Consider the following 17,116-nt stretch of genomic DNA (forward strand, 5'->3'; position numbering starts at 1 on the left):
ATATGTCTGCTTGTGCCTGTATATATGTGTGTGTGTGTGTGTGTGTGTGTGTGTGTGTGTGTGTGTGTGTGTGCGCGCGCGAGTGTATACCCGTCCTTTTTTCCCCCTAAGGTAAGTCTTTCCGCTCCCGGGATTGGAATGACTCCTTACCCTCTCCCTTAAAACCCAAATCCTTTCGTCTTTCCCTCTCCTTCCCTTTTTCCTGACGAGGCAACCGTTGGTTGCGAAAGCTAGAATTTTGTGTGTATGTTTGTGTCTGTTTGTGTGTCTATCGACGTGCCAGCGCTTTCGTTTGGTAAGTCACATCATCTTTGTTTTTAGATATATTTTTTCCCATGTGGAATGTTTCCTTCTATTATATAAAAAAACACACAAACACACACACAAAATTTCGAGCTTTCACAACCCACGGTTGCTTCGTCAGGAAAGAGGGAAGGAGAGGGAAAGATGAGGGTTTTAAGGGAGAGGGTAAGGAGTCATTCCAATCCCAGGAGCGGAAAGACTTACCTTAGGGGGAAAAAAGGACAGGTATGCACTCGCACGCGCGCGCGCACACACACACACACACACACATATCCAGACACAAGCAGACATATTTAAAGGAATCTTTATATATAAACATATAGTGTAACAGAGTATTCCTCAGAATGCTAGGTTACGCTACATGGTCAAGAGTCAATCTCTTGAAAAACTTTGGTTGAAACCACATCATCCCTAAGATGGAAGAACTTTTGTCTGGACGACAGTTCTGCTATGACAATGAGGTCAGTGGTAGAGTCCAGCGCTTCCTGAAGGACACGAAGTGAGATGGTGTGACACGCACATCGTAAAACTGCCAGAGTGCCTACAGAATTGCATCAACTGTAATGAAGATTATGTAGAAAAATAAAGGATTCTTCAGCCTTTAAAATCAAGTAACTGTGACAAAAAATAAACGGTTGTCGTACATTTAAAAATGTAGGAGACATTAGTTTTGATATTACCCTTCTACAAACATACTGAAATGAAGTGGTATCCAGACACAGGCACGTTTCCACGCTTACCATTTCATCTCCTAATCGGGAAGATGTCCTCAGAGGCAACAAATATTCACTTACTATTTTCACACTTCAACCGTGTGAGCTTAAGTATACACAATGCCGCGCTCACCCCTTGACGCTGAAGAAGAGCTCGTTGGTGGGTGTGTAGATGGCGTAGAGTGGCAGGTTGAGGGGCCGCCCCGCCTGCACGGTGCCCACGCGCTCCACCTCGTTGCCCCGCCGTGTCATGTAGTACACCTCCACTGGCTCACTGAAGTGGTTGTACACCTGCAAACATTTTGCAGTGCAGTCTCCACGTTTTCACGTTCCCGTTCACTCAATTTCTGAAGGCCTCGCAGTGAGAGACAGAGAGAGAGAGAGAAGGCTGATCTTAGAATGAGTGCCATCAGATCAATACTGGAGCTGCTTCTGCTCATCAGCTTGCTCAGCATCCTTGTCTGGTAGACATCATCACTAGCACTGCAGCACCAACTTCAGCGGGAGGGGGGGGGGGGAGGGGGGGGAGGGGGGGAGACACTTCTCACATACACATATTCTGTAGAATGCTGCCATGACTGTGTTGTTTACCAATAACACTGTAATGATCTCAAAGATGGCAAATGCCTTTGAAGACCATTGTAGGGAACATAATGTCTTGAAAGCAGATTAGAGAACAGACATTTATAAATTTAAAATAAAAAATGTGAGGGAGGTTTCTGTAATAGTGTTGCCAGATTACGTCTCATGACGTTACGGGATCAGGTATGTAATGAAGCACTAAAGGTAGTAGTTGAGTCCTACTAGTTTGGCAACAAGATAACTGACAACTACTGAAAGAGAGATGAAATGAAAGTAGATGGCCAGTAGCAATGAAAGCTTTTCTAAAGAACAGATTTATGTTAACAGCAACTATAAAATTAAGTGTTAGGAAATCTTCACTGAAACTCTCTCCAGTGTGGTCTTGTATGGAAATAAAGAATTGCATTATAAACATTAAAGACAAGAAGAAAACACAAGCTTTTTAAAGGTAGTACCAGAGAAGTACTCTGAAGATGAGATGAGTTGATAGTGACTAATGCAGTAGTATGCGATCAAACTGGGAAGAAATGAGCTTTATGGTACAACACGGCTGAACAAGAGAGGTCGACAGGATACATCCCGAGATACCAAGAAATACACAGTTTGTAAATGTAAGAAGCTGGTGGTGGAGGTGGGGTGTAAAAATAGTATAAGGAGACCAAGTGATTAATACAGTAAAGCAGGTTCAGTTCAATGTAGACTGCAGAAATTATTTGCACAGGACAGACAACAGTTAGCAGCAGCATAAAACTAATCCTGGGACTGGATAGTGCAATAATAACAAGAACAACAACAACAACAAACACCATGTGCATGTATTTCTGGAATAAAAAGGATGGATGTTATTATATGTATCCATATACCACACATTAATCCAATACAAGTATGATTCAATAAGTACTCTTGTTAAGATCAATGATGCCTTTCTCCAGTAACATAGATTAGTGATAACTCCATTAAAAATGTGCTACTGTGTGGCAGAACAGTAACCATACTGGAAGCTCGATACCCAACTCGATACAATGATGCGTATGACCGTAGTATGTCTAAAAAGCTACACAGACTTACTGGCTCCAAACTCTTAACCATGTGTCTCCACTTGAACTCAGAAGGCAGGAATTCTCAAATACATATAAGAAGATACTGGTCGACCCTGAGCTCCCCATTTGTGGCAGTATCAAAAGTGCTACAACTAACATGATAAAATCGAGAAACCCAGCAATAAAGACACTGCAGAACACCTTGATGAAGGATTTGAAACAAACCATAAGTGGTAGCAAAACACATCCAGTAAGCACCATATAAAGGCACTCCTCTAGCATTACTTTTCCTTAACAGAAGTAGTTGATACCAGAAATATTTTCAAATTTTGAACAGGTTATCATCATCTCAGCTGTTTTTCTGAAAGAATTCATATGATTTTGTACATGTGTTATATTTCAAGCTACAATCTATAAAAAGAAATTATTTTCTTTGCTAAAATCAATATGTACTACCTCTGTATGCACAGTTAAAATTATTTTTTTAGAAACATTTGAAATTACAAAATATTTGACACACTTAAAATTTCTATTATTAATTATGCAATCTGGCACTGTTTACTACTTTTATTTCTGGATTCAGTTATAAATAATAATACAAACTACTGGAAATTCATTTGCCAAGAAAGATTGTAAGTCCTTTGGAATACCGTTATTACTGCAGAGTGAAGTAGTAGTGGGCATGCCTCTGATGTGGCCGAATGCATTTTTGTATTGTGGAAGAACACTGTAAATTCGGATTAGTTAATGTGAAAATTCAAATGACAGTTTGATATAGAAAAATGTAAGAGAACAAATTATCTTGAAAACAAAAATATTGTGGGCATTCTTCAAAGTTAACTACTCCAGTTGGAACCAATAGAACCTAAAATGTAAAAAAATGTCAGCTTCAAGACTCGGCCCGTAGGCACGAAGAATTGGAGCCAACAAGAAGAAAAGAAGATAAGTAAATAGTTTACTGTAAATCTTACTACTCTTGTATTTTTGAAAAGAGACTTTACCATCGACAATAGTAGCAGAATCACCAAATTGTGGGAGGGGGAGATTATGACCACCAGGAGCAAAAACCTAACCTCAATATGCACTTTCAACCACCAAGCTTCAATTTGGTTTGGCATAAGTGGAAGGCATGACACAAACTGTGCAGTATGCGAGAACTAACCCCCCCCCCCCCCCCCCCCTTATAGTGTAAAAACTGCACAACCCCTGCTCTTGCAGAAAACTACCCCAAAGCATCCAACATACTATGCAGGAGTGTCCTTTAACATCATATTGAGGCAATGAAAATCATTTCCCAACACTGATCCTGGATGTTATTGATTGGATTGACAAATTACATTTACCATTATAAACTACTGTACCATATATCTAAGATATTTTTACTCCACTTTTTATCTAATTTTTGTTAATATCCTTGTTTTACACCCGTAAAATATCATCATGTGTTGTTCTGCTGCTTCTGCTGCAGCAGATGATTATATGATGAGCAGGTAGATTAATTACTTCTTGATGCATCAAATTGTATAGGAGAGCTCTAAAGTGGAGCTAAAAGCTGTTCCATTATAGAGCAGTGGCTTACTGACCTGTATGATGCTCCTCAGCGTGACTATGGTGCTGCTGTCATCCACAGTCACCTCCGACACAATTCCCCACGGATCGTTGCTCTCCCCTCGATGATTTAACGGGAAGTACCTTTTGTCCGCACGCACAACGGGAAGTCTTAGAATGCAATCCCGGTCGAGGACCTGTAACCGCAAACATTAACTTAGGTTCAAACTGGCAATCTGTGAGTACTGTGACACTTTGCTTACATACGTCATGTTGTTACTGTTATTTATTCACACAAAGACTATTCAAAACTATAGCAAAATAAAGATTCACTTTGAAAATTTTAATAATACTCACTACGTAAACAGTGTTTTCATATTACACTGATCATAAATTTTTGCATACTCTTTTTTCAAGAGAAAAAACATTTTCTGCAAATTCAGAGGCAATTTCATTAATATTTTGCATTTAAAAATTAGTATTATTTAAAAATTATCTCTTCATCATAAATCTATCACACTTTTAAAAAATTTTACTTCAACGAAATAATGTGAAATGACTTAACAATTATTGGTATTCCACATTTTGAAAACTGATGCAACTAATCATCATCGGTCAATCAATACGTTACTAGCCTGAGGATTTCTCACGTGATAGAATCCACTAAGTTGTTCTCGATGGCCAGTGTTCATCATCATACGAGGCGAGGGTATTGTCAGAAGCACCCTAGTGGACTGTGATAGGACCACTTTTACTCTCTCTATACAGGGGGAGAAAAATTGTGTCACGAAATTTTAACCCTGGATAGTTGATGCCAGTAGGAACCAAAATTACTGATGTCGTGTAGGTTGACAATGCACAATTTTTAAACTAAAACTTGGTGCCACGGGCTCCGATTGGCTGCGGGATTGCCCTGTTGCCGGATGCTGTGGACAACGAATGACCGCGAATGCTTTGCCTGCCAGAGATTGCGATGTTTCTGAGGCGGCCTGCACGCTCGGTGGTAGTGCGCCAGCCTTCCACTCGGGGTGCCCGGGGGAGACTCTGCCGGGTCCCGACACATCCACTGTAGTTTCACGATAAGATGTACCGGGAACAAACATGTCAACAGCTGTTAGTTCATGTACACAAAGTCTTTTGCATATTGTTTCAGCACCAAAGAAGGCCTTTCTTTGTAGCTAGTACATTGTTTACTTAAAGCAGGTGCTCGAACGGGCGACCCTCTGAGGCACCAAACTTGGTAACACTGAGCGGTGTTTTGCCGAACTCTTTCAAAGATTCCTGATTCCTGGCATTTTCCTGACGTGATTAGCGGCATTTTGAATGGGATCCATTAATTACTCTTCTTTTTTAGGTGGTTCGTATCCGGGTGGGTGAACTAGAACCTCTAAGAATTCCGAAAGGAAAAAGTTCAGTGGGGTGAGGTCTGGTGATCACAGGGGCCACGTCCTACGAACACCTCTTCCGATTACCCAGCCATCGAAGAGTTCATTTAAATATCTGCGCACAGCACGACTGTTACACGTGGGTGCCCCATTGTGCTGCAACCACATTTGAAGCCGTACGTCCAGGGGAACATCTTCCAGCAGGCCAGGCAGAGTTTCTTGCAAAAAGAAAAGGTATTTTGACCCAGTAATATGAGGTGGTAGAAGGATTGGCCGAATCAGATGGTCTCCCACAGTGCCTGCTCAAATGTTGAGCGAAAATTGTTCTTGGTGTCTGTGGACATATGCGACACGAGAATTTTCTCTTGCGCAATAACGAACAATTCAAGTTTTGTAAAGGCCCTCCAGATGGAAGGTGCACTTGTCGGTAAACAACACAATGGCGGGGAAGTCGGGATCTCGTGCAACACGTTGCAGAAACCACCGGCAAAATCCTAGCGTGTATTCATAGTCTGCCACGGGATTTAGCTCTTAGACAGGGTGGAAACTAAATGGATGCTGGCTGTCATTCCTCAAAACCTCCCAGACTAACCGATGCGTGACCTCCACGTCGTGTACAACTGCCGGAGTACTTGTCATAAGTGCTTTCTCAAAGCACTCGAGAACAGTCTCTTCAAATGCAGCATTCAATCATGTTTGAGGGCTTATAGCATCACCACAGTATCCCGCTAATGAGCCTGTTACGCCAAGTCGCCGGTGAATTGCTGTCAACATTTGCCGGTGCGGGTGGCGTCTTGCCGGGTGCCGTTCCTCATACAACCGTCGAGCTTCGTGCGCCTTACTGTCGGCCAGTCCATAAACAAAAACCGTATCTCTTTTTTCTTCAAACAAATACTGTGCCGCCATGCTTACTGTAGGACTAAATCGTGTGTGTGCTCCAAACCAAAGCTTACATGTGAATACCTCTGACACGAAGTGGAGACAAACAGCGAGACCTATTCGAGACGTACGCTTATCACGCTGGGGCAGTGAGGGGGCAACGGATGTTTGCACGTGTGAACTGACAACCGTAGTGCTGCCTTTTTTTTTTTTTTTTTTTTTTTTGTTGTGTTTTTAGGGCGCAAAACTGCTATGGTCATTAGCGCCCAGCCCGTGACTTAAGACGGTAAAAAACCGAAATTGAAAACCAGCAGCAATGGAAACAAACTCATAAAATTGGAGAAACTAAAAGTAGAAAGAATGCTTAAAAATCCAGTACAGACAGGGGGTGGTTGTCCCCAAAAAAAAAAAAAAAAAAAAACTTCAAATGACTGACGTCATTTCACTGTCACTAATAAACTGGAGAACGCAGTCGGCTGAGCGCGTGTCATCTGCTAAAATCGACGATAGATCAGGCGATAGCTGTAGACGGGAGCGTAACGGATTAAAATAGGGGCATTAAATTAAAAGGTGTCTGACCGTCCACGGCTGAGAGCAGTGGGGACAGAGTGGAGGAGGATCACCGCTTAAAAGATGTCTATGGCTAAAAAGACAGTGCCCTATCCGGAATCGAGCTAAAATTACCTCCTCCCGACGACGCGTTCGGGAGGAAGAAGTCCAAGCGCAAGGAAGGGCTTTCACTTCCCGCAATTTATTACGGGGAAGTGTTGACCAATGCGCATGCCATAAATGAGCAACTTGGCGACATAAACCGCTCCGTAGATCGGTGAAGGGAAGCGACTGAATAGCTGGCCGAGGAAGAGAGACTGCAGCCTTGGCCGCCATATCGGCCGCCTCATTCCCACAGATACCAGCGTGTCCCGGGAGCCAGAGGAACGCCACCGAGACGCCCCCCAGGTGAAGCAAGCGCAGACAGTCCTGAATCCGGTGGACCAGAGGGTGCACAGGGTAAAGAGCTTGGAGACTGAGAAGAGAGCTGAGAGAATCTGAGCAGATAACGTACTGTATCCGCTGATGGCGGCGGATGTAGTGGACAGCCTGGAGAACAGCGTAAAGCTCCGCAGTATAAACCGAACACTGGTCGGGAAGTCGAAAGCGATTTGGGGTGTCGCCAACAATATAGGCACTCCCTACACCTAATGATGTTTTCAAGCCGTCGGTGTAAATAAACGTGGCGTCCGTCATTTGTGCACATAGAGCAGCAAATGCCCGACGATAAACAAGTGTAGGGGTACCATCCTTGGGAAATTGACAAAGGTCACGGAGCAGGCAGATCCGGGGACGGAGCCAAGGCGGTGCTGTACCCCAAGTTGTCAAAAAGGTTTTCGGAAAGCGGCAGGAAAGAGAATCGAGCAATTGACGGAAGCGGACTCCCGGGGGTAGTAGGGAGGAGGAGCGGCCTGCATACCCTACATCAAAGGAGGCGTCGAAAAAAAGGTCATGGGCTGGATTAGCAGGCATGGAAGACAGATGGCTAGCATAACGACTCAGGAGGACTGCTCGCCGATTGGACAGCGGAGGTTCAGCAGTCTCAGCATAAAGGCTTTCCACAGGGCTAGTGTAAAAAGCTCCAGACACTAAACATAATCCACGGTGGTGGATAGAGTCGAGACGCCGAAGAATAGACGGCCGAGCAGAGGAGTAGACTATGCTTCCGTAATCCAATTTTGAGCGCACTAAGGCGCGATAGAGGCGGAGAAGGACCACTCGGTCCGCTCCCCAGGAGGTACCATTCAGGACACGGAGGGTGTTAAGCGATCGCAGACAGCGAGCCGAAAGATAGGAGACGTGGGAGGACCAGCACAGTTTTCTGTCAAACATAAGACCCAAGAATTTAGCGACGTCTGAAAACGGAAGGTTGACAGGACCTAGATGTAAGGAGGGCGGAAGAAACTCCTTACGTCGCCAAAAACTGACACAAACGGTCTTACTGGGTGAGAAACGGAAGCCGGTTTCGATGCTCCACGAGTGGAGGCGATCGAGACATCCTTGAAGACGTCGTTCAAGAAGGCTGGTTCGTTGAGAGCTGTAGTAGATCGCAAAATCGTCCACAAAGAGGGAGCCCGAGACATCAGGAAGGAGACAATCCATAATTGGATTTATGGCGATGGCAAACAGTACAACACTCAGCACGGATCCCTGGGGTACCCCGTTTTCTTGGGAGAAAGTACGGGAGAGAGTAGTGTTCACCCGCACCCTAAAAGTGCGCTCTGCCATAAATTCGCGAAGAAAAAGGGGCAGCCGGCCTCGAAAGCCCCAAGAGAACAGTGTGCGGAGGATGCCTGTCCTCCAACAGGTATCGTATGCTCTCTCCAGATCAAAAAATATTGCTACCGTTTGGCGTTTCCAGAGAAAATTGTTCATGATATAAGTGGAGAGAGCAACAAGATGGTCAACTGCAGAACGATGCTTCCGGAATCCGCATTGGGCTGGTGTTAAAAGACTGCGGGATTCCAGCCACCAAGCTAAACGGTAATTCACCATACGCTCCAGAACCTTACAGACACTACTCGTGAGAGAAATGGGGCGATAGCTAGAGGGGAGATGTTTGTCCTTTCCAGGTTTCGGAACAGGAACGACAATAGCTTCCCGCCACCGTTTGGGAAAGGTACTGTCGGTCCAAATTCGATTATAAAGGCGAAGGAGGTAACGCAGACTAGGGGTTGATAAATGCAGCAACATTTGGACATGGATACCATCCGGTCCCGGGGCGGAGGAGCGAGAAGATGAGAGGGCATGTTGGAGTTCCCGCATGGAGAAAACAGTATTGTAGCTTTCGTGATTTTGAGAGGAGAAAGCAAGAGGTCGCACTTCCGCTGCACGTTTCTTCGGGAGAAACGCTGGCGGGTAATTTGAAGAGCTCGAAATCTCAGCAAAGTGCTGACCCAACGAGTTAGAAATTGCGACGGGGTCCACTAAGGTATCATGCGCGACAGTGAGCCCAGAGACCGGGGAGAAACTAGGCGCGCCTGAGAACCGTCGAAGCCGACTCCAAACTTCCGAGGAGGGAGTGAAGGTGTTAAATGAGCTAATAAAGAATTTCCAGCTTGCCTTCTTGCTATCGCGGATGACGCGACGGCATCGCGCACGGAGCTGCTTATAGCGGATACAGTTGGCCAAAGTAGGATGGTGACGGAAAATGCGAAGAGCACGTCGCCGCTCACGTATTGCATCACGGCATGCCTCGTTCCACCAAGGAACTGGGGGGCGCCGGGGCAATTCGGAGGTGCGTGGTATTGATTGGTTGGTTGGTTGGTTTGGGGGATGAAAGGGACCAGACTGCTACGGTCATCGGTCCCTTTTTCCAAATACAAAGAACACCCACAGAGAATAAAAACAAGGAACAGAATAGATCACAGACGATTCAGAACAAGAGAAACGGAGACAAGGACAAGACAAAACGAACTAAAACCACACAGAGTGTGACAGTGGTTGGCCGACCATAGAAATAAAAAAGGAAAAGCCAACCACTGAGAAACAACACAAAAAAATAAAATAAAACAAACACTCAGATGAAAGAATAAAAACTCCCTGCCCTAATAAAACTTAAAACTAAGGCAGCCATAACAGGGTCATCAGATAAAACGGCAGGAAGCGTTGCGTGGTATTGAACGTTCCGCAGCTGTAAGGATAACGTCGGTAATATGTGTGACCTCATCGTCGATGCTGGGAAAGCGACGGTCATCGAATGTCGCGAGAGACGAAAAAAGTGTCCAATCGGCTTGGGCAAACTTCCAGCGTCGCGGGCGCATATATGGCAGTTGAGGCTGCAGTCTGAGGACACACGGAAAGTGGTCACTCGAGTGTGTATCATCAAGGGCGAACCATTCGAAGCGCCGAGCTAGCGAAACAGTACCGACCGCAAGGTCCAAATGAGATAAGGTTGTCGTGGAGGCAGACAAAAATGTGGGGACCCCAGTGTTTAGGCAAACTAGATCCGCTTGGTGGAAGACGTCTAGCAATATGGAGCCACGTGGACAAGGATGTGGAGATCCCCAAAGCGGGTGGTGGGCATTGAAGTCCCCAACCAGCAAATAGGGGGGTGGAAGCTGACCAAGAAGATGAAGGAGATCAGCTCGTGCCATTGGTGTGGACGATGGAATGTATACAGTACAAAGAGAGAGCGTGTATCCGGAAAGGGAAAGACGGACGGCGACAGCTTGGAAGGAAGTGTTTAAGGGGATTAGGTGATAATGGAGAGTATCATGGAGAAGAATCATGAGTCCTCCATGGGCTGGAGAGCCTTCAACAGAGGGGAGATCATATCGGACGGACTGAAAATGAGGGAGAACAAAGCGGTCATGGGGACGCAGCTTCGTTTCCTGAAGACAGAAGATGACCGGCGAGTAGGATCTTAAGAGGATCGACAATTCATCCCTATTGGCTCGAATGCCGCGGATATTCCAGTGGATAATGGACATGGGGTGAACAGAAAATGGAGGACTGTGACCAAAGTTGCTGTCAAGTCAAAGACTGCTCGGAGCTAGCGACCGACAGCATGGAATGGCAGTCAGCCGAAGGCAGAAGATCCTGATCCATAGGTTGGTCAGGAGCAGCTCCTGCCACCAGCGATCGGCCGGTTGACCGGCCACCAGCAGTGCGCCTCGGCGACACAGAAGACGGCCGAGGGCGATTTCCGCCAGGTGGTGCTGTAGATGGGACACGCCTTGGCGGAGAAGGAGAGGAACTGGGTTTCTTTGTAGCCTTCTTGGAAGAATGATGTTTAGATGGAGGAACCGATGGTTGGGAAGTTGCGATACGTAAAAACTCTTCACGAGTATGCTCTTTTTTCGAAGACTTTGCGTCCGACTTTTGGGCTCGAGATTTAGCAGAACCCGACGAAGGGTGAGCCATAGAGTGGGCAGGCGAAAGTGGTGAGGTTGAACGAGCGATCTTTGCGCTGGCCGATCTGACGACCGTGGCACTGAAGGTGAGGTCGCAAGTCTGCGTGGCCGCCTCCTTTGTTGGCCGAGGAGAAGCAAGGACAGTGCTATATTTTCCTGTCTGAGGCACGGTGGGCTTGCGACTGGCGAATAATTTTCGAGCAGCAAAGGTCGACACCTTTTCCTTCACTCTTATTTCCTGGATGAGCTTTTCGTCCTTAAAAACGGGGCAATCTCGAGAGGAAGCAGCGTGGTCACCCATACAGTTGATGCAGCGAGGGGATGGAGGTGGACAAGCACCCTCATGGGCATCCTTGCCACACGTAACACATTTGGCTGGATTGGAACAGGACTGGCTGGTGTGATTGAACCGCTGACATCGATAGCAACGTGTAGGGTTTGGGACGTAACGGCGAACGGAAATTATCTCATAGCCAGCTTTGATTTTCGATGGGAGTTGAACTGTGTCAAATGTCAAGAAGACAGTGCGGGTTGGAATGATGTTCGTGTCAACCCGTTTCATTACTCTATGAACTGCCGTTACGCCCTGGTCAGACAGATAGTGCTGAATTTCTTCGTCAGACAATCCATCGAGGGAGCGTGTATAAACGACTCCACGCGAGGAATTTAAGGTTCGGTGCGGTTCCACCCGGACAGGAAAGGTGTGGAGCAGAGAAGTACGCAGCAATTTTTGTGCCTGGAGGGCACTGTGTGTTTCTAACAACAGGGTGCCATTCCGTAATCTGGAACAAGACTTTACAGGACCTGCAATTGCATCGACACCTTTCTGAATAATGAAAGGGTTGACCGTGGAGAAGTCGTGACCTTCATCAGTCCGAGAAACAACAAGGAACTGTGGCAACGATGGAAGAATCGTCTGTGGCTGAGACTCAGTATACTTACGTTTGTGAGCAGACATAGTGGAAGGTGAGGAAACCATTGCGGAAGAATCCCCCATGATTACTGGCGTCTCCGATGGCGCGCTCCTCCCTTGTGGGGGCCCTCTCTGAGGGCACTCCCGCCTTAGGTGATTGTTCACACCTCAGGTCACACCTCCCGACAAACGGACGGAGGGACCAATCGGCATTTTCGGAAGGTATCAGCTCGGGTAATCACCCCTCCCTGGGCCTGGCCGTTACCAGGGGGTACGTACGTGTCCTACCTGTCTACCCGGGGCGGGGAATTACGCGTTACCCCGTCACCGGCTACGCACGAAGGGCGTGGGTCGGCCTTCAGACACGCACAGGGAGGAAGAAAGAGAAAGGGAAAGGAAAGGAAAGAAGAGAGGTCTCAAACGCCGCAGCGGAGAAAAGGGAAAGAGAAGAGGTAAGGAAAAAGGGAAGGACAAAGGAAGGAAGAAGACATAAAAGCAAGAAAGGCGAAGAATGCAGTACATTTACGAGCGTCCGTCTCCGGACGTAGGCACAAACCATACTCCCAGATGGGGAGAAAGGGAAGGAAAGAGCCAGAGGTGAGGGGAGGAGGGGCGAAGATAGGGATGGGGAAGGATGCGGAATGGGAAGGTATGCAGCCCGGAAAGAAAGGAAGGCCACATTAGCTCGGGGTCCCGTGCTCGCTACGCACGTATCCACAAAAGAGTTGTGGACCCCCTGGGGGGGTAGTGCTGCCTGTCAACCAACAAACAGCAACAGGGCAACCCCACGGCCAATCGGAGTATGTGGCGCCAAGTTTTCGTAGTTTAAAAATTGTTCATTGTCGACCTACACAACATTAGTAATTATGGTTCCCGCTGGCATCAGCTATCCGGGGTTAAAATTTCATGACACAGTTTTTCTCCATCCTGCATATATAAATGATATGACAGGCAGTGAGAGCAGTAATCTGCAGCTGTTTGCTGATGACACTAAGGTGTATGTCAAGGTTGGCAAAATGCCGTTGTTGAATGCAATGTGGCCCAAACAAAAATTCTATTTGGTTTGAAGGAGTGGCAGCTTGCTGTACATGTAGAATAATGTAAGTTAATGCAGATGAGTAAGAAAAACAAACTAATATGAATACAGCACTGGTAGTGTACCAATTGACACAGTCACATCAATTGAATATCTAAGCATAATGTTGCAAAGCAATATACAATGGAACAAGCATGAAAGGGTGGTAGTTGGGAAGGCAAATGGTTTACTTCAGTTTATTGGGAGAACTGTAGGAGAGTGTAGCTCACATATAAGAGAGACAGTGTAGAGAACAGTAGTGTGACTCATTCTCGAGTACTGCTCGAGTTTATAGGACCACCACCACGTTAGATTCAAGGAAGACATCGAAGCAGTGCAGATGCAAGCCACTAGATTTGTTACCAGTAGGTTGGATCAAACACACGAGTATTACAGAGATGCTTTCTGAAATCAAATGAGAATCCCTGGAGGGAAGAGGACATTATTTTTATGAAGCACTATTGAGAAAATTTAGAGTGTTGACATCTGAAGTTTACTACACAACAATTTACTGCTGCCAATGCACATTTCACATAAGGACTATGAAGACGAGAGAAATTAGGGCTCGTATGAAGGCATATAGACAGCTGTCTTTCCCTCACTCTATTTTCAAGGGAGCAGGAAAGGAAACAGATAGCAATGATACAAAATAGCTTCTGCCATGCACTGTACAGTGGCTTGTGGAGAGTGTATGTCAGTGTTGAAGTAGGTATAGAATATGACTACAATTTGACGAATTTCATAATTTTGACATTAAAATGTTGTCACTAGAGCCACACAAATCAAAACAACACTATGATTACTCAGGTTTTCTCTGTGCAGTTGTCCAATTTTTCTGTGATTTATATTAAAATTACTTGAATGAAAATACATTAGCATTTATTTAATAACAACACTTCTAAAAAATCATTTCTCATTGCAAGAAATTTGTATGAAAAAATAATATTATGTATGACACAAAATTACCAGTGAGTACCATCTTGTAAAATCCTGTTTTTGCAATGTCCAGTCAGGTTTTGGAAGTACAACACGTGTGATATGCAGATGAAAGCCCACCATATTCTAAATAAAATGACAACTTCAAAGACTTTTCTGGTCTCATACAGATACGATTTTATGTGACGAGTGAAAATTTGTACTGAGGCTAACACCGAGGCCGCTAACCAACTCGATACAGCAGTTCACACAACTGCACCGATTACCCTGGCACACCTCCCTCCTCGATCCAAATTCTCACTACAGCCCCAGTCTACCTCAAATTTCCCCTTACACAGGAAAAGAATTGCCAAGGCTCTCCACGTTCTGGAACAGCACCTCAGCAATGAACGTAAATGGTGGATCCAGCCTAAAACCCAGAAGCACGTACTTACACAAATGGAATGACACAGTTTTTCTGTTTGTTTGTTCAGGGTAATTTAAAGAAGCTGTGGTGGCAGTGAGAATGTGGATCAAGGATGGAGACGTGCCAGGGTGATCCGTGCAGTTGTACGAACTGCTGTGCCACTGTGGCTCAACAGCCAATGCACGTGACTAGTAAGCAGGAGACCCAGGTTCGATTTCTGGCCTCTGTACAAATTTGCACTTTCCACTTCAGTCTATAAACACGAGGAATGGCCACCACGAAACTGTGGCCGAGAGCAAAGTAGACCTCTCTGTGGCACAACATGCAGCTGAATGTAACACACTCGAGTTCAATGGCTGCTTCACTACCTGAGCCATCTGGATCCTTCCATCCACCACCAGCTTTTCTGAAATGTGCAGACGGGGGTTATCTTTACGACACATTCTCCGCTCCCGTAATTATCCTGGCCTCGAGCTAAGGTAACATACTGTCCTCGTGCCCTCCGCCCAACAGTTTCCACCTCTGTCCAATCATCTCCTCCCCATTCTCATCTCCCAACCTGTTCATTTGCAGCCCTCTGCCAACGCATCTGCCCGTCTTTCCCCACTCCTCTCCTCTTTTGCTCCTTTTTTCCCCTCTGTGTCTGATACCCTCTCGACGCTGCGCCTGTTGGCATTCTAGCCCCTGCACATTCCCACCAGACAGTGTTCGTCTCTCTTCCCTGCCTCCTCCAGATTGCTACTTACATCCCACATGACAGTTGCATTCCAGTCCGAGATGCTGGAGTTGGTCGTTGTGTGCTTGCTTGTGTGCGCAAATGGTGCGCGTCTTTCTTTACCGATGAAGGCTGTGGCTGAAAACTCGCGTAAGTGTCTTAATTGTGCCTGTCTGCAAACTTAATTTGTCTTCTTTACTGTATGTAGCAATCTGTATTTTCCTGCATTGTTCGTATATATATAAAAAGGTGTTCTACATAATTATGAACTGATCAATTTTGTTCTTATATAATGGAGGGACTTATTAACTAGTACTGAAATTAACTAGTACTGGAAATTTTCAGATATACTAGTCATCCCACAAGCAACAAGAGCAGCAGATGTATTACAATGAAGATAGGTATATCTGAATAATACATTACTGTTTGTATCCAACTGTTCAATTCTGCAGACAACTTGCAATCAAAGTCAGGAAAAACAATGCAAGAGGGCTTTTGTTAGCTGCTTAAAATCTAAATTAACCTTAAAATTTATTCTTTTTCATATCTGATAAGAAAGCTTCTATTGTCGCAGTTAACGAGGTGCCTGTTAGAAATTGCCACTGTCGTCATCTTCGTGTTGTCCTGATGAGCACAGCCGTCACAATCTCTACTAGTGATAGCTATTAACTGTCATTATCTTCCCATCAGTTTTAAGTCACACCCTCCAGTGTGACTTCCTTCTCTTGTGTCCTTTGACAACAGTGGGTCAGTGCAGCTGACCCTCTTGCAACTCCCCCATGCGAAAGATCAGAACTGCACCTGAAAAAGACATTACATGTGGGGGCAGCTAGTCTGCAGCTTACTTTGTCCCGCCAGACTGTTTTCTCTAGTCTGCAACTGTAGCCAGTGTCTCAGCAGGTGTGCTACTTCCTCGCAGCAATGATTCGGGATTTGCCCTATTGCCCGACATTTGTAAGTTACACAGTGCTGAAAAGCTAGAGGCCCGTGCGTAGGACCTGACCCCACACAAATCTGCTACACCAACAGGAACACCAGAAAAAAATGTAATTGTATTATATTCCAGATACATTTTACATTCTGAGCAACAGCAGTGCAAGAAATTTCTATATACCTTCGCAAACAAAAGTATTGTCTCAGCAACTTCTATCTATGAATTCACAGCATATTCCTAATACTGACAATGTGTCACATAGTGTGACATGTAAGTGGTGTCCATGTGCTACTGTGCTACAGCACACTATAAATATTGTGCTAAAATTTATGCCGTTTCTCTTAGAATGTGAGCCGGAAAACTCACTACAATCGTGCCCGTTTTCTTCGAATGTGTGTCGGTATCCAAGTAAAATGGAAGAAACCGTGTTTTATAGTGCTCTCTCTGCGATAACTAGAAGCCGATGCCTAGTGCTGAAATGATGCTCCACTGTGCTACGATTGGCCCAGATGAGGGCTGTAGCCTTCTGTTTCCCACTGTGCATGCCCTTATGTGGTGTCACCCCTGTGGGCATTGGGTGTGTTATGTTGCCCACAGCACCAGGTCAGCATTTTTCTTTGAGCACTATACATGAAGTATTGTGGAAGCGTACAGTACGAGGGATTTTAGAGGAGAAGTTGCCGTAGCTCAGTAGTGGAGAGCACTGACTTGCAATTTGCTCCATCAGGTTCGATTCTTGTTTTCCATCTAATTTTATTCCTCGCAATGTCTGACTGCTTTATA

The 17,116-nt window shown here is 45.5% G+C and overlaps 1 protein-coding gene across 1 annotated transcript in view; it reads right to left on the bottom strand.

The window, feature by feature from the left end:
- Nucleotides 1-17,116, bottom strand: part of LOC126109417 (intermembrane lipid transfer protein Vps13) — a 443,304-nt gene that overhangs the window by 170,882 nt on the left and 255,306 nt on the right. The window contains exons 38-39 of the mRNA XM_049914452.1: nt 4,222-4,383; nt 1,150-1,307 (exon numbers count right to left, since the gene is read on the bottom strand). Coding sequence (XP_049770409.1) covers nt 1,150-1,307; nt 4,222-4,383 — 320 coding nt within the window. The remainder of the gene's footprint in view (nt 1-1,149; nt 1,308-4,221; nt 4,384-17,116) is intronic.

This window comes from Schistocerca cancellata, chromosome 12 (assembly GCF_023864275.1).
Source record: "Schistocerca cancellata isolate TAMUIC-IGC-003103 chromosome 12, iqSchCanc2.1, whole genome shotgun sequence".
Taxonomy (NCBI): domain Eukaryota; kingdom Metazoa; phylum Arthropoda; class Insecta; order Orthoptera; family Acrididae; genus Schistocerca; species Schistocerca cancellata.